The sequence below is a fragment of the Equus asinus genome, chromosome 26, assembly GCF_041296235.1.
Source record: "Equus asinus isolate D_3611 breed Donkey chromosome 26, EquAss-T2T_v2, whole genome shotgun sequence".
Classification (NCBI taxonomy): domain Eukaryota; kingdom Metazoa; phylum Chordata; class Mammalia; order Perissodactyla; family Equidae; genus Equus; species Equus asinus.
In genome coordinates, this window is record NC_091815.1 from 27,575,997 (window position 1) to 27,593,651 (window position 17,655).

At 43.8% G+C, this 17,655-nt stretch overlaps 1 protein-coding gene and 1 pseudogene across 4 annotated transcripts; one reads left to right on the plus strand and one right to left on the minus strand.

Moving 5' to 3' along the window:
• The window catches only part of LOC123281331 (poly(A) polymerase alpha pseudogene), a 296,804-nt pseudogene that overhangs the window by 47,518 nt on the left and 231,631 nt on the right, over positions 1 to 17,655 (minus strand).
• Positions 137 to 17,286, plus strand: LOC106847938 (cell adhesion molecule CEACAM1-like). Of its 4 annotated transcripts, none has more exons than XR_011498578.1 (5): positions 137 to 400; positions 1,278 to 1,637; positions 4,847 to 5,082; positions 11,778 to 11,935; positions 14,459 to 17,286. XR_011498578.1 is itself a non-coding variant. In XM_070499145.1 (5 exons), exons 1-4 carry the CDS (start codon positions 337 to 339, stop codon positions 11,915 to 11,917), a joined length of 843 nt encoding a protein of 280 aa, XP_070355246.1. In that variant the 5' UTR covers positions 140 to 336; the 3' UTR covers positions 11,918 to 11,935; positions 14,459 to 17,216. The 4 variants fall into 4 exon arrangements, 3 of the variants coding, with proteins under 3 accessions (XP_070355247.1, XP_070355246.1, XP_014723006.2); XM_070499145.1 differs by having other exon boundaries at positions 140 to 400; positions 4,847 to 5,125; positions 14,459 to 17,216; XM_070499146.1 differs by having other exon boundaries at positions 138 to 400; positions 11,778 to 17,182.

The following is a 17,655-nucleotide window of genomic DNA, read 5'->3' on the forward strand; positions in this document are numbered from 1 at the left end:
GGGTGTGTGTGTGTGTGTGTGTGCTTGTGTGTGTGTGAGTGCATATATGGGAGGAATCACAGCTAAAAGAAGGAGAGGCCTCCACAGTTCCCAGGAGACTAAAATGTAGAAGGAGGAGACTAGGGAGGCTGGAATGAAAGGAGGAGAGGGAGGGACCCAGGCAGAGACAACACCCCCAGTGCATATGACCCGCTAGGCACCCCTGCCCTTGGAGGAGGCTCAGCACAGAGGGAGGAACGACAGCAGAGCTGAAGCATCTGGACAGAAGTGTTTGTGAGAGTTTCTGGAGCCCAAGCTCTTCTCACAGAGGGAGGGACAGAGCAGGCAGCAGACACCATGGAGCACCCATCAGCCCCTGCCCACAGAGGGCACATCCCCCGGCAGGGGCTTCTGCTGGCAGGTAAGAGGGGATGATTCCCTGGTGTGGGTGGGAGGATGGGAGAACAAAGACTGGCTCGGGTCTCCTGGGGAGGACGAGGCTCTGAGAGGAGACAGAGGACATCTGTTTGGACCTGAGGGGAGAGAACATGGGAGCTGAGTAGGATGACTGGAGAGGGCTCAGCAACAGGAAAATCTTAGTGAACTGGAATCGGTGAGGGGCAGGAAAACCTCACTTGCTGTATTTTTTTCAAGTTACATTTTGAAAATAAGATAACTATATCAGAGTGACACTTCCTTAAAAAACATAACCAGGGGCACTAAACATTGTCTTCACTAATAAACCTCAGAAATTAACAAATGAACACCACAACACGGAGGGCCCTGGGAACACTCATTCATTCATCCACAGGTGTGTGCAGTCTGTTCCAGGCACTGGGGGAACAACAAGATCAGACAAGTCCCTGCCCTCAGGAACTCACATTCTGTGGGGATGAGGAGAGAGAAGCAAAGAGATCTAGAATGTTATGTCAGGGACTAACAAGTGTCACGCAGGGTACAGAGCAGGGAAAGGTCAGAAAGTGAAGACAGGGGGTCTTTCAGTAGGTGGTAGGGAAGGCATCTCCCAAGGATGCCCCTGAGAGTGAGCAGGGCACTGAGGGCAGGGAGGGAGGGATCTAGGCAGACACCTGGGGGAAGACTAATGGGAACAGAGGAAATAAGTTCAGAGGGGCTGAAGTAACGGTGGTGATGCTGGTGACCTTGACCAGTGGGAGACACAAACAGGCACACACTCCAAGTCTAAGAGGTGAAGAGACCTGCTCAAGACCCACGGACACATCTTTCCATCCCAATACATAGGTCCAAATATTAATTGATCTCTCTCTCTTCCCTCCCAGTCTCACTATTAACCTTCTGGAACCCACCCACCACTGCCCAACTCACTATTGAATCGGTGCCGACAGATGCTCTTGAAGGAACGGATGTTCTTCTACTTGTCCACAATCTGCCTGAGAATCTTTTAGGCTATGTCTGGCTGAAAGGGGAAGGAATAGATCCCGATCAACAAATTGTAATATATGTGATAGAAACACAAGAAAATACCCCATGGCTTCTATATAGTGGTCGAGAGACAACATACCACAATGGATCTCTGCTGTTCCAGAACGTCACCCGGAATGACACAGGATACTACACCCTACAAGCCATAGACCAAGATTTTAACAATGCAGTGGGAACTGTACAGCTCCGCGTATACCGTGAGTGATTCCTCTCTGACCTCTGGGTGTTGGGTGGGGTGAATTCTACTTCACATACACAGTATTGGCAGGCCTGGACTGTGCCTACATCCCCCTCTGCATTATATCTCATGTTGGGGTTTGAGCATTTAGTGCAGGATATACACAGTGGACATGAACCTCAAAAGATCAGAATACCCTTCCCAGAACCCAGCCCTTACAGAAATTCCCTGCAGAGAGAAGGACCAGTCTGATGGGAGTAACTTAGCAGAGGGAGATCAGTCTCAGTCCAGTCCCATGGGCTCCTCCCTGTGAACATGACCCTGAGTAAGACCCTGCACAGCTCAGTCTGGGCCTAGCCTGATGGGCCCCCTGGGATTCTCATAGACAACTCAGCCCTGTGAAGCCTCTGCTCAGAACACTGTCCCAGGGCTCCTGACTCCAGTGACCCCGGGGAGCCTGTGCCAGGGTTAGATTTTGGCCTCCTGGGAAGGGATGACTGGGAGCAATGATTTCCTGGCTGCCCAAGTCACAAGACTCCTGAGCTGGTCACCAGCCAGGGCTCCGCCCTAAGAGCCACATCTGGGCAGGGGCAGAGACTGATCCTTCACCTGAGACTCAGCATGGAAAATACAGATGGATAAGGTCCCGAGGCCATTAACCAACTTCCCTCGAGATATAGGGCCCTCTAGAAGATGGTCACCACCCCCAGGAAGGAAGAGAGGATCGAAGATGCTCCTGGCAGCTCCTCATCCACCACGGATCAAGCCCAAGGAGCTCTCTCTCTTGAATGCCATTTATTTGGGGAGTTCATACATACTAAACTTTAGGTCAGGTATTTGGGGATGTTTTAAGGTTAGTTCACAGACAACATGGTAATCCAGAGACCATTTACCTGATTTTATTCAGGGGAAATTGAAGCACAGCGAGATACAGTCATTGAATCAGGGTCACACAGACCATCAGAGTCACAGCAAGATCTTTGCACAGCCACAGCCTCGACCTCTCCACCACCCCAGGGGCCTTATTAGGCATCTATGGACCCTAAGATCAGCTGTTGGATCAGATCTTCTCTTCTTAGGGATCCACAGCTCAAGGTAGATTTTATGATCTGGAGAGTGACAGGAAATGGAGATTTAACCTGTTTTTACCCAAGGACTAAATTACCTGCATCAACAATCAAAATTGGTGCCAGGAATGTTCAGGCCTCCCCCTCAGGTGGCCAATCCAACCTCCCTGCACAGGACTTGAAATCCCATATTTGTTTCCTGATGTGTCGGTGTCCCTCCCACTGGAGCATAAAGGAAAGGACTTTGCTGTCTCACTCCCCACTCTACACCTGCAACCAACACAGGTCCCGACCACTTAATTGCTCTTTCATGAAGGAGGGAAGGAATGAATGGTCAAGGAATGAATGAATGATCCATTGTCTCTTCGTAAACTGGAATCTGGAAGCAGAATACTAGGAGGTTATGACCACACTTGTTCCCTGTCTCTCCAGGGGCTGAGATCCATGTTCCAACCCTCTGACCACCAGCCCCTAAGGCCACTCTGAGAGGAGAGTTACATGACTGTGGGACTTCTCAACCATGGTAGGGTTTTCAAGGCCGTTCTAGTCCTGCCCCTGGGGAAGCCGTGGGCTTCGGGTGCCTGGGGTCTTTGAAGGCACTTGTAACCCCCATTGCTCACAGCCTTAGACATTTCCGGCTCTCTCTCTGCTCCTTCCATGTCCCTCATCTTCCTCTCCCTTCATTCCAGCTGGGACTGCTCCTGCTCTGCACAACTTCCTGCACTCTTTAGTCCTCCCCAGATTCTCCCGCTAATACCTGTGGTCAGGCGCACCCTCTGAGGCAATAGTAAAGAACACAGAAATCAGTGGGAAGGCAGCCCCTTGAAGCTCCATCACGAGCCAACTCCTCAGATCACCAGGAGAACAAGTTTCCACTGAGCCCCCATGCAGGGCTCTTTCCTTCCATGATGTCAAGTGGAACACACCACATAACAGGGTCGTGTGACCCCTCAATCTACTCTTTACATGACTCAACCAGGGAGACAAAGGCAGAAGGACAGGTCTGCAGTTCCCAAAAACTCATAAGCTCATTTCACCCCTTTGACTCCTGACTCACATCCTCATCCTGGTAAGGATCCTGTTCCTCCAGTGGTTCCTGAGAGCTTCCCAAGGTGGGGCTGGCCAGACCCTGCGCCATGTGACTGGTTTACTCCCCATTTGACACACATAGGTCCTCATGATGACACCTTTACCATAGGGTGGGATGCTCTTAGACGGTGAGATCCACCAGCCACTGTCCTTTCACTTAGATGCTGCCCAATTTGGATGAATTTGATCATCATGTTTCCTGAGGTTGAAAGAAAGCCACATGCAAGCATTGGACCGTCTTCCCATTTTGCCTGACTGTCCATATAAATGGATGACGGGGACCTCTTTCCTAAATTTACTAACATAACACATATCATTTCAACTAATTTGCTAACATTCCTTGCTTTATATAACATTGACTTGTCAGACCTGCCCCCAATCAATTCTGTCCTCATAACAAGACTTGCCAGGCTCTCTCTATCCAGGGAGCCACTGATTGATTTCAAATCCACTTTAGCATCTTCCTTTGATCAAAATGTGATCCTGGTTGGACTCCAGAACTTGTTCTATGATCTTTAGTGCTCTCTAGAGATATTCCTCCAGAAATTGGTCTTAGGGGCCCTAATATTAATTTTCAATATAGAAACAGTTTTACTTCTAAGATTTCTGTCCCATAACTGCGTTTACAAGTGGTCTATGAGGGCTAGATTCCCCTCCACTCACTTTCTACCAGTCATATCTTCTGCATTTGAAAACATCCACTTGTATTTCAGGAAAGATCAACATGGTCCTCACTGCCCTCTGCTGTGGGAGAAAAGACTTTAAAGACCAAGGGCAGAGCAGATGGCTCTGCTGCCAAAGCCAGCCAGCTCCTGTCTGTCCCCATCATTCTTTTCTGGATCATTTCTAGTCTTAACTCTGCTCTACCCTTTATGGAGTCACTGTCTCACGCCAGTCACCATGGAACACCCAGGCAGGCCTGCCCTACTTCATGGCCCTGCAGCCTGAGCGCTGAGCTGACCTCCAGGTCGCAGGTTGGCTGAGAGGTGAGAGATGCCAACTCTGAATGAAGGAGGCTGTAGAGGAGTCAAAGGTGCCACACAGGGTAATATTCTCTCTGTTATCTGTGCAGCGGAGTTAACCAAACCCAACATCACATGCAACAACTCCAACCCCGTGGAGCACAAGGACCCTGTAGTGTTAACATGTGAACCTGAGACTCAGAACACCACTTACCTGTGGTCTATCAACAATCAGAGCCTCCTGGATAGCACCTGGCTGAAGCTGTCTCCAGACAACAGGACTCTCACTTTACTCCATGTCACAATAAATGACACAGGACCCTATGAGTGTGAAACCTGGAACCCAGTGAGTGCCTGTCGCAGTGACCCATTCTACCTCAATGTTCTCTGTGAGTAACTTCTGTCCCTTCCTGACCCAGGCTGTCTGCCCAAATCCACACTGCCAGAGGCCAAGCTACACCTGTCCCTCTCAGGTTCAAGTAAACAGACTCTCACCCCTGGATACCAAGCTGGCCATGTATGAGGCAAATCTGGGAATGCCCAACCTTGAGCCAAGACTAGGAAGGGTGGGAGAAACAGGTTAATGTCTCAGACTCAGGATGAGTGAACACAGAGGGGTTATGGTTGGGAGTTTTTAAAACAAGGTGGTGACCTGGCTCAGAAGGATACTGTGGCACTTGTTCAGACCAGGAGCTTGCCCTTCCCTCTGATTACATCACATGTGGCTTTATTCTCTTTGCTACAGATGGTCCAGATGCCCAGATCATTTTGCCCTCAGACTCTTATTACCATCCAGGGGTAAACCTCAGCCTCTCTTGCCATACACCTCTAACCTGCCCACACAGTATTCTTAGCTTATCAGTGAGAGGCTCCAGCAATCCACACAGGAGCTCTTTATCCCCAACATCACTGCGAATGACAGTGGATCCTATACCTGCCTTGCCCATAACTCTGTCACTAGTCTCAATAAGACCACAGTCAAGACTATTACAGTCTCTGTTAAGTGACTCCCTGGCCCATCAGCACCAGGCTCTGGGGTGGAATTCTGTCTGGTGTCCAGAAAAGAGCCCCCAGGAAGTTATTTCTCACCGTGTATCCATGGACACAAGCAAATCCCAAATCTCTCCCTGAACCCTCCCACTACATCTCTGCAGACCATTCTTTGCCATGCTCTGATTTCCCAGGGCAGATGTGTGTCTAGCCTGGAATGTGGGGAGAGGGTTCTCTCAGCCCCAGAAAGCCCCACATAGTGGAGGTGGCTTCACAGAGGGAGAAAACAAAGGCCCTCCTGCTCTTGGCTCGCCTTATGACTGGCTCTGCTCTGATGCCATCTGTGGTGGGACAGGGCCATGTAGAGGAGGTACATGGGGGGTCTCTCCCCAAACTGGCCAAATTGTGCCACCCATTGATACCAGATCCTTTCTCAGGCCAGGATGCAGACAAATGGGAAAAGAGAGAGCCTCAGTGAAGACTCCTCTGAGCTGTGTCCTCGCTCTGAGGTCAACAGCTGTATGACACTATATGACACCAACACTTACATATACCAAAGGAGAACAGTGAATGATGGTGCACACTTGGAAAAATAGGTTGGTTCTTCCATGAAGTCCCTTCATGGGATGGAAGGAGCAGAGCCAAAAAGTTTATAGTTTATACAGAGAGCTAAGAGTACCACCTTTTTGTTAAAACTGTGACCACTTCTTTCTAGAGATTTCCTTCTCTCTGATATTTAATCCACAGGCCAGGAACTAAAAGTTCTATTCAGGCAGTGAAATCCTTTAGAATGGAACTTCTCCAGGTCCTAAGGTCATGAGGACTGGCTGGGCCATGCTCCTTATCTAATAAATTATTTAACAAAAAAATGCCTTCACTTCTCTATTTAAAGTTACCATACTAAAGAGCAAGCCTGATCACTCATAAAGTCACAGAAATATCTAGCAAAGGGTCACAAAAAACCCAACAGGAGAAAAATTCCACCTGCTGATGAGGAGGCTGGATACGTGGGCTGAGAAGAGGTTCCTGGTGCTGATACTTTGGAGATGTCCACGGGAAACAAGCTAGGGTCATCCTGGGGTGATCTGGGGGTCAGAGAGGAGGGGCAGCCCTCTCCCATTGGGAGGGAGGATGCCAGGGATTACCAGTGTGAGGTGTCCAACTTGATCAGTTCCAGAAAAAGGAACATCCTCAGACAATGTGAAATGTAAGTGACCACTTGCCCCATCCTGCATCTTCCTGGGAAGATGACTCCACCAATGTTGTGTGAAATGGATAGAAGTCACAGGGGGCAGAATATCAATCAAGAGACCATTGCAGTAAACAAAACAGCAAAGTAGTTAAGAGCTCAGTCTCTGAATCAAATATACTAAGTTTCTTATCATGGGTCTGGCATGTACTGTGTGACATTTCACCTGATTCTTTTTTTTTCTGTTACCATTTTTTCATGGTAAAATATTTTGTGGTAAAATGTTCACATGATTTACCATTTTAACCATCTTTAAGTGTACAGCTCAGTGGCATTAAATACATTCATATTGTTGTGAATGTATAGCATTACCACTATCCATGTAGAAATTTTCCATCTTATTGTAGTAAAACTCTGTACCCTTTAAACAATAACTCCCCACTTCCCCACCCCAATTCCTAGCAACCATCATTCTACTTTCTGTCTCCATGAATTTGACTATTCTTGGTACTTTGTGTAAGTGGAATCATACAGTATTTGTCCTTTCACGTCTGGCTTATGTCACTTAATGTCGTCAATGTCTCATCCATGTTGTAGCATATATCAGAATTTTATTCCTTTTTAAGGCTGAAAAATATTCCCTTGCATGTACATGTCACATTTTGTTCATCATTCATCCATCTGTGAACTTCTGGTTTGTTTCCACCCTTTGGTTTTTGTCAATAATGCTGCTGTGTCCATGAGTGTACAAATATCTGTTCAAATCTCTACTTTCAATTCGTTTGTATATATACCAGAAGTGGAATTGCTGGATCACGTGGCAATTCTTTGTTCACTTTTTGGATGAACTGCCATACTATTTTCCACCCTGGCTATACCATATTGCATTCCCACTAGCAATGCAGAAGTTCCAATTTTTCCACATCCTTACCTACACTTGTTTTCTTTGGGGTTTTTTTAAATAATAGCCATCCTAATGCAGGTAAGGTGGAATCTCATTGTGGTTTTCATTTGCATTTTTCTAATGATAAGTGATATGGAGCCTCTTTTCATGCGCTTATTAGTCCTTTGTATACCTTCTTTGGAGAAATGTCTATTCAGTTCCTCTGCTCATTTTTAAACTGGGTTTTTTTTAGTTGTTTTGTTGAGTTGTAATAGTTTATTATATATTTCTCATATTATTTCCTTGTCGCATATATGGTTTGCAAATTATTTCTCCTATTCTGTAGGTTGTCTTTTCACTTTTTTGAAAATGTTATTTGCTGCACAAAAGTTTTTAATTTTGGTGAAGTCCAATTTATCTATTTTTTCTTTGTTGCCTGTGCTTTTAGTTTCTTATCCAAGAAACCATTGCCAAATCAAATGTCATGAAGGTTTCACTCTATGTTTGGTTCTAAGATTTTTATAGTTTTAGCTCTCACATTTAGGTCTTTGATCCATTGTGAGTTAATTTTTTGTATATGGTGTTAGATAAGAGTTCAACCTCATTCTTTTATATGGATATACAGTTTTCCCAATACCATTTGTTTTAAACACTGTCCTTTCCCCATTGAATGGTCTTCATACCCTTGTCAAAAATCATCTGACCATATTTGGAAGGATTTATTTCTAGGTTTTCTATTTCATCAGTCTATATGTCTGTCTTTATGCTAGTACCACACTGTTCTGATTTCTGTAGCTTTGCAGTAATTTCTGGAATCAGGAAGTGTGACTCATCCAACTTCTTTTTCCAGACTGTTTTGGCTATTCAGAGTCTTTTGAAATTCCACATGAATTTTAGGATGGCTTTTTCTATTTCTGCTAAAAAAAAAGTCATTGAGATTTTAATAGCAATTGCACTGAATGTCATCACTTTGGGTAGTAGTGTCATCTTAACAACATTAAATATTCCAGTCAACAAGCATGGAATGTGTTTCTATTTATTTTTGCCTTCTTTTACTGCTCTCAGCAGTGTTTTTGTAGTTTTTCAGTCTAAGTCTTTCACCTCCCTGGTTAATTTAATTCCTAATTGTTTATTCCTTTTGATGCTATTAGAAATAAAATTTTCTTAATTTCCATTTCAAATTGTTCATTGTTTGTGTATAGAAACACAACTGATTTTTACACATTGATTCAGTATCCTGCACTTTGCTGAGTTTCCTTATTAGCTCTAATAGTTTTTTGCGGGATCTTTAGGGTTTTCTATGTATCAGGTCATATAATCTGCAAACAGAGATAATTTTACTTCTCCTTTCCAATTTGGATGACTTTTATTTCTTTTTCTTGACTAATTTTTGGCTAGGACTTCCAATACTATTTTGAGTAGACGTGGCAAAAGCAGGCATTTGTGACTTGTTCCTGATCTTAGAGCAAAAACTGAAAATCTTTCACCATCGACTATGATGGTAGCTGTGGTTTTTAATACATGCCTTGTATTATGCTGACTTAGTTTCCTTCTATTCCTAGTTGGAGTGTTTTTATCACGAAAGAATGTTGAATTTTGTCAAATGCTTTTACTGATTCAATCTCCTTACTAACTATAAGTCTATTCATATTTTCTATTTCCTTATGAGTCTATCTTTGTAGGTTTTATGTTCCATAGAATTTGTCCATTTATCTAGGTTATCCAACTTGCTGGCATACAATTATTCATAGTACTCTTTAAATTCTTATTTTTCTGTAGAGTTGGTAATAATGTCTCCACTTTCATTCCTGATTTCAGTAATTTGAATCTTCTCTATTATTTTCTTAGTCAATCTGGTTATGGGTTTTTCAACCATTCATTTTTTGAAAAATCAACTTTTGGTTTTATTGATTTTCTCTATTGTTTTTCCATTCTCCATTTCATTTATGCTCCACTCTAACCTTTATTATTTCCTTCCTTCAGTAAGCTTTTGGATTAGTTTGTTCTTCTTTTCTAGTTCCTTAAGTTGTAAAGTTAGGTTGTTAATTTGAAATCTTTCTTATTTTTTAGTGTAAGCATTTAAAATTATAAATTTCTTGCACAAGAGTCTTAACTTCTCTGAGACTCAGCACTCAACTAAAAATTGCAATAAGAGTACAGTCAGCCCTCTATATCCGCAGTTCTGCATCCACACCTTCAACCAACTGAGGATGGAAAGGCCTACTATGGCTGCATCTACACTGAACGTGTGCAGACTTTTATTTCTTGTCATTATCCCCTAAACAATATGGTATAATAACTATTTACATAGCATTTACATTTTATGAGGTATTATAAATAATCTAGAGATGATTTAAAGTATACGGTTCATGTATGTAGGTTATATGCAAATACTATGTCATTTTATAAAAGGGATTTGAGCATCCACAGATTTTGGTATTCATGATGGGTGAGTGGAGGGTGGAGTCCTGGAATCAGTCCCCCATGGATACCGAGGGATGACTGTACTTGTTTCATGGTATTGTTTTAAAGATTTAATGTAATATTCAATTAAACTTTTAGCAAAATGCCACACAAGAGGAAATGTTCCCTAAGTGTTAGCTGCTATTATTACTACTATTATCATTAGCCTCTATGAAATCAGGAAGTCCTAGAGTCAAGGACTACCTGATTCTAGATCCACCTTTTGCTAGAAATATGACTTTCAGTAACTTTCTTCACCACTGTAACCCTGAGTTTTTTCATCTGTAAAGTGGAAATAATGTCTATATGACAGCTTCATTACATGAGTCAAATGAGATATACGTAAATTATATAGCATAGAGCTTGGCACAGTACCTCATAATAATTACTAACATAAGCATTAATCATCAGTCTTGAGTTGACCGGTGAGGGCAACAGAAATAAAAAGAAGAAACAGATGCAAAAGGAAATGTATCGGTGGTTACCAGGGAAAAGGGGGTGTGGGGGGAGGGCACAGAGGGGGAAGTGGTGTACCCACAACATGAGTAACAAAAATGTACAACTGAAATCTCACAAGGTTGTAATCTATCATAACATTAATAAAAAAAAAAAAAAGGAAATGTATATTGGGAGAGAAGAAAGGTATAAGACAAAAAATCACTGGGACATGGTTACTGACTGAATATAGGAGAGAAAAAAAAGGGAATTTAGTGCAAAGTTTCATGTCTGGTTTGTTAGTTTTCATCCCGAATCACAGCCAAGATGGCATGAGACATACAAGCTATTTATTGGGTAAAATGCCTGTGAAGAAGAATAGAGCAGGAGTGGGAAGAGCCCAGGAGATTCCTCAGACCACAATGCAGACCACAATGCATGATCTCTGTGAAGGAGAAAGAGAAGGAAGGAAGCTTTAGCTTGCAGTGCATCTCCAAGAGAGTGTCTACATGGCTGATGGGTAGTCCTTAAGCTAAAGTCACCCATCAGAGGAAAAATCATTTCTCACAAAATTGGGATTGCTTTCATATCACTGTTGGGAAACTGTGGGAAGCATAGTCTCTGTGTGGTGAATGGTGATGGTGAATGGAGGCGGTGAATTCAGAGTGCACTAGCCCAGGTCATCTGTCAGTTAAGTCCCCATCACAAGAGACCTGAGAGGCACATACTCATGACTGCCACACCTGGTACACAGAGAAAGATGCAACCATGAAAAGGTGGGAAGTTATAACATACAAAAAGAGCCATCAGCCTTTCTCACATTTCCAGAGCCTTCAAAAATATCTGAGTTCAGAAAGATCAGGATGGAAGTGAGGCAAGTCTGACCACCAACTTAGAAATACAGTGAAAGAAAAACTGCAAGGACATAGTCAGCTAATCACCTCAAAGCAACCGTCCCACAGAAGACTGATTCCTTGAAGGTACAAGTAGAGACTAATCCATTTTGAGAGTTGTTTCCCAGGGCACCCTCACTGTAAAAAATATCAGCTTCAGCCATTCTTCTCTTTTCTTTCCATGACAGATGACCAAACATCTGCTGGCCTCTCAGCTGGGGCTGTTGGCGGCATCGTGGTTGGAGTCTTGGCTGGGGTAGCTCTGATAGCAGCACTGGTGTACAGTCGGTGTAGCAGAAAGGCTGAAGAGTATGATGTCCATTGTTAGTGTTTCACTTTCTACAAGGTGAACTGCCATGTTTAGGAGAGGGAAGGAGACTTCAACTCTGTCTCTGGGCCTGCATCTCCTCCTCCCTCCTAAACTTCTGCCTCTCTGCACTAGTTCCTGCAGGTCTCTTCCTCCCTGGTCTTCATGCTTCCTCTACCCCACTGTCTGTTGGCCATGGTTATTCCTAACCCTATCTAGTTTAGAGGGGGCAGATCAAACTATGTTCCTCTGCCCCCAGTCAGGGAAACCAAGGTCCAAGAAGGAAAACAAATGGGGAAATGAAAGGAGGGGCAGGAGAAACGGAGTCATGTGCTCTCTCAACCATAGCAGCAGGATGGATGGATAAGACAGGAAGAGAACCTAAGAAAAAGCAGAAACAACCAAAGGCATCTTGGGCAATAAATGAAGTGAGAAAAAAACAGCATCTGCCTATGAAAGGGGAAATGTGTCAGGGTAGAAGTAGGTTAGAGGAAGCTGAAAGAATGGACTCAAATGTGCACATCCAGCAAACAGGAAAGGAGTAAACACCAGAAGGAATCAAGGGTAGACTGAGGAAGGAGGCCCTGAGGGGAAAGGCAGTAACTACCATGGTATAAATGAACACAAGGAATTATCTGCTGACAGTGTCCTTCCTCATTCAAGGAGTAAAGCCCCTATGCTCAGGAATAGCAGTCACAGTGTCTGATATTGATTTAGGGCAAGTGACCAGCACAATCTCACAGAGCACAAGCCCTCAGCCTCCAACCTCAGTAAGTAAAGCCACTCACCCAGTGACAGCTGGTGTGTTCTACCATGTGCCCTAAACTAGCAGGGAATCCTGGATCCCTACACCCCTCACTACCTTCTGAATTTTGAGGGGATCTTCACTTCACAACCTTAAGTTGGCATAGGTCCTCACACCCTTCCTAGCCACAAAAGATTCCCCTGAGACACAGCCCCAGCAGAGATGCTCACTCTGCCTAGGACAGGCAGGCCTAAGATGGACATGCTTCCAGGAGCCATTTCCTCTTCCTTCCTCCTTCTGCCTCCTGCCTCTTTCTGCCTAATGCCTCTTTGGATGCAGGCATTGTCCTTTGGTGAGACTTTCCCTGTCTTGGGGTGCTCTGGGTGCTGTGGCCCGCAATGTCCCTCCTTTCAACTAAAGCCTGTTGATGAAAAACACATCAAGGAAAAGATCAAGGCCTTGTGGCCTGGAAAAAAAATTCAGAAGTGCATTGAGGCCTCCTCTGGCTCTACTCCTCCCCCTCCTCTGGTATTAATGCCCTGGATCTATATCACACTCTCTGAGGGGAGCTAATTCCTTAAGTGATCATAGGCCACCTCCCCACTCCACTTTCCCACCACCTGCCACCTCCTTCAGGGAGAAATCACAACATCTTAGGAACACCATCATTCTAAGGCCATAAGCCAGCTTTGCATTTCCATGGGTTAGTAACTCTTCTTTTGCTTCCCCAGGTCAGGGCTACTCTGACAATTCTCCTAACAAGGTTAGCACAGCCAATTTCACTTCTGTGCAGTTTCTCATGGAAATATCTCTGTATAGAATGGGTTATTCTTGAAGACACCAATGTGAGACCAGGTTTGGGTCAAATTTCCTTAATGTAGCAGCAAACAAAGGAATGTTGGTAATGACTCCCATGAGTCTACCTCATTACACACACGTGGACTTTAGAATTATCCCCACCCTGTGTTTGAATCCTGGCTGAGACTCTTAGTAGCTCTGTGACCTTGGACAAGTAGTTTAACCTTTCTGATCCTTGGCTTTGTCATCTCAGAATGGGCATTGCTGCCTACTTCAAAGAGGAGGTGAAGGAATTCGATGACATACAAATGTACAGCACCCAGCACAGTGCCCAACACAAGGAAGGCCTCAGTCATTCTCCCTCCTCTATCTTCAGTCTGACTCTGTTCTTACTGTTGGAGGATAATTTCCATGCTAATGGATCTGATGTCTTAGTTCCTTTACCTTAATTTTACCAAATTTTTCTCATCTTTACTTTTCAATAATGTACACATACTAAAAAGTGCTTAAATCATAAGTATATTTTAACAATATATGAATTTTGACAAGTTGAACATACTCATGTAAGCAGCACCAAAATCAAGAAACAAAACATGTCATCCTCCCCCCAAAAATTCCTCCAATTACTTCCCTCCAAAGAGTAACCACTATCCTGCCTTCCAGTGCACTAGATTAGTTTTGCCTATGTTCCTACATAAATGAAAGACACAGCATATCCTTATATTTGTCCGCTTCTTTCATTTAAACTTGTTTTGTGAGATTCATCCATATTGTTGTATGTATGTGTAGTGTGTTCATTCTCATAGCTGTAATCATTGTATTCCATTGTATGAATACCATAATCTTTCCCTCCAATGATCATTCACAGGATGTTAGCAAGCAGAAATAGTGGGTGATAAAAGCCATCCCCTAGCTAAAAGTCTCAAAGTGGTGATAGCATGTGGTACTGAATCACGCTACACCAGATGAAGGCCTGACCTATGAGACTCATTTAATTGACCGCTGCTCATGCCTTTCAGATGGATGTAGTTGCATATTCTTCCCTGAAATTCAACTCCCAGGAATCAAAGAAACAAACTTCAGCCTCCCCATCCCCATTAGCCATAGAAACAGTTTATTCAGAAGTTAAACAGAAGTACTGCAACCTGCCCTGTTCGCTGCACTGCTGACTTACTCCAAGCTTCTCATCCCCATCACTGGAAGGATCCCTTTACCCTCAAGGAAAAGAAGACGAAGCCTCTTCCCTGCCTCAACTTCCAAATGAGTCACCTCCAGGCTGCCCAGTCACAGCCCCTCCCTTCAGTGACAATACATGAAAAGGTACAGCCAGGAGTCTGTAGGAAACCCAACCTTCCCAGTCTTTGAAATTTGGCACAGCAGACCTTGGGAAAGAGTTGCCAGAACCTTCCTCCCCTCCCCATCTCTGGACCTAGACTTGTTTTAAACCTGCCCATTCAGAGCACACTCACCTTCCCACCCCAGTCCTGTCTTATCCGAGTCTAACAATAATTTACCACAAACTTGAGAGATATGTCCTCATCCCCTGAAATGCATGTGCCTGAAAAGAACACAGAAAAATTAAAAGTAAAAGTGTCTCCTGTCTCTCCAAAGTCCAGGGTAAACTCACCAGACACAGGAAAGCAAATATATAACCAATTCCAAACTGGAAATTTTTACACTTTTGTCCACTGTCAGGGTTGTCTACACGTAGCACCAGGGCCTAAGTACCTTGCTGCTTAGCTGGAATACCACATAACCCTTTGGCAAGCCTGTCTTCACAAACCAAATAGAAGCAACTAGGAAAATTATTTGCCAAGATACATAGGCAAGTCTTAATGGAAAATGCAAAAAAAAAAAAAAATGCACACATGTTTTAATCACTTTATGGGCTTTATTCAAGCAAATGCCCCCAGAAGGAGGGGTTACAACTTTAGGGAGGAGTCAGCTGTTAACAGAGACAACCTGCTGGGAATTTGGGAAAGGAATCAGAGAGCTACCCTTCAGAGACTGTTAAATGACTGTTAAAGAATGCACAATTTGGGGTGGTGGGTTTTTCCCTTTTCTCTGAGACATTCTGCCATTTAATTTTTCTACTTGTTTATTTATGTGAGAAGGGTTATTTTCACTTAGCTTAGCTGTGTGAGCCAATCTGACTGCCTTAGAAGAAAGAAACCACCAAAACCCCTCAAGTCCCCTTGGCCAGGAGCTCCTCAAGGCTTTTATGTCAGGGGCTCCAAATAGCAAAGGAGCAGCCATTTTCTTCATTCATGGCTAGAAATGGCTCTAACTCAGTTTCCAGGCATCTCAGGCCAATCACCAGCCACCATTCTATCCCATGTATCTGGCTGTGCATGTTCTGTCTGTCTGTCCCACTCATTTTCTCAGGAAAACTTGGCCCCTGCTAAGGTACATTTGGTTCTTGAGAAGTGGGAGCACCTTCAAGGGAACACTATCACTCATGCCATTGGCATTGTTTACAACCTAGAAAGCTGGACTGGTGCTGATGGTCCTTAAGACACAGGGGAATATTATAACAGAGTCCTCGGCTTCTTGAAGAGCATCTGAAATTTGTGTTCCCTCATGGGATCTATGAGTCCCAATGTGTCTCAGGATAAAAGGAAGGGCAAGAGAAGGAGGGGCAAGTGCACTTCCCACCTAGCGTTCTACTACACAGATGGAACCTCTTTAGGGCTGTTGAGGGGAAGGTTTTATTTGATACTGATTACTTGATCTCATGCTGTGCCTAAGAGGCCCCCTCAAAGAGGGTTAGTTGGGAGTTCTCTGTACTCAGGTACCTCTTTGAGAGTTTTCTAACCCTGACACACACTGTATAGACTTCTCCTTATCCATGCTACTCTGTGTTATTTAATTTTGCTTACCTAAGGCCACTTTGGAATTATTTGTAAATGTGCTCTATATTTATAATAAAAATTATTTATCAGACATCAACATGCTGCCTCACAGTTGATACTGCTTTAGACAATGACTTCTTTATAGGCAGAAGCAAGAGAAACTGCTTGACTGGGCGTCAGAGTAACCCTATTTCTAAGTCTACAGATATTTGATCTAGTGATCAGAGAATTAGTTAAATTCATGTGCACACCTGCTAACAAAGTGAGTCTATCTAGAACCAACAGGCCACAGCTCCTAGAAGAAAATAGCTGTTTTCCTCCTAGAAAGAAGATGATTTCATGAGGAAGATTTCAACCAGCCTCTTTCTTAGGGACAAATAACCTTCCCACACAGGTGGCTCCAGTGAATCAAATGCAGCATTACAGCTTTCACACATGAGAGTCTCCACAGGTTCAGTCATACAAAAATCTTCTAGTACCTTCTACCGGTCTCCAGTTCCTTCAGAGGGTCCGATCTCTTCTGACATGAATAAACTTCATTTATTAATTGCACTAAGCCTTAACCTATTATCTCATTTCCTTTACTTCCAAGCATTGAAACATATGTGCTGTCTTTCCCCTTCCTCATCTCCTCATTTCTCCTGGGCCTCTGCTGGAGTGCCTCCAGAACCAAGACTGCTAGAAGCAGCATAAAATCAGTATCTATCTCTTGGTCAAATTCAAAGGTATTTTCACAGTCCTCACATTGTTCACTTTTACAAGATCTAAGACCACAGACAACTTTTTCCTTCTTGGATGCCCTCCTCCTCCCATCCACAGCTGATGCACCACACCCCCACACCAGATTTAGTTCTCAGACCCAGCTTGTCTCCCTCCATCACCCTCTTTCCACAGTTCAATGACCTCTCTGCAGCTGCCTTCTACATCTCTATCTTTAGCCTCTACTACTTCCCAGAACTCATGACACTCACATCAGAATACCTTCAGCCCTTGCTCTTTTGTTTCCCAGATTCAATGCATCATCAAAACACATTGATTCTTTTTCAAAATCTCTCACTTGTGTTCTTCTCTCCATTCCCATAAACCTTAATAACCCAGGCCTCAACAACCCTGCTGTGAGAAGTACAGCTTGACTTCTTGTCTCTGTCTCTCTACTGAAATCTTGCTTGCATACTGCTGCCTCATTACCTTCCTAAAAACTGGTTCACTCTCCTACTTAAGAATCTATAGTGGCCTAACCCGGCCAACCAGATAGGTTCAAATTTATTCCTCTTTACTAACATTTCTTACTTTCTTTACCACTACTCTCTAGTATAATTCCTCCATTCTAATTAGATTTCTCTCCTTACCCATCCCTGCCCCTC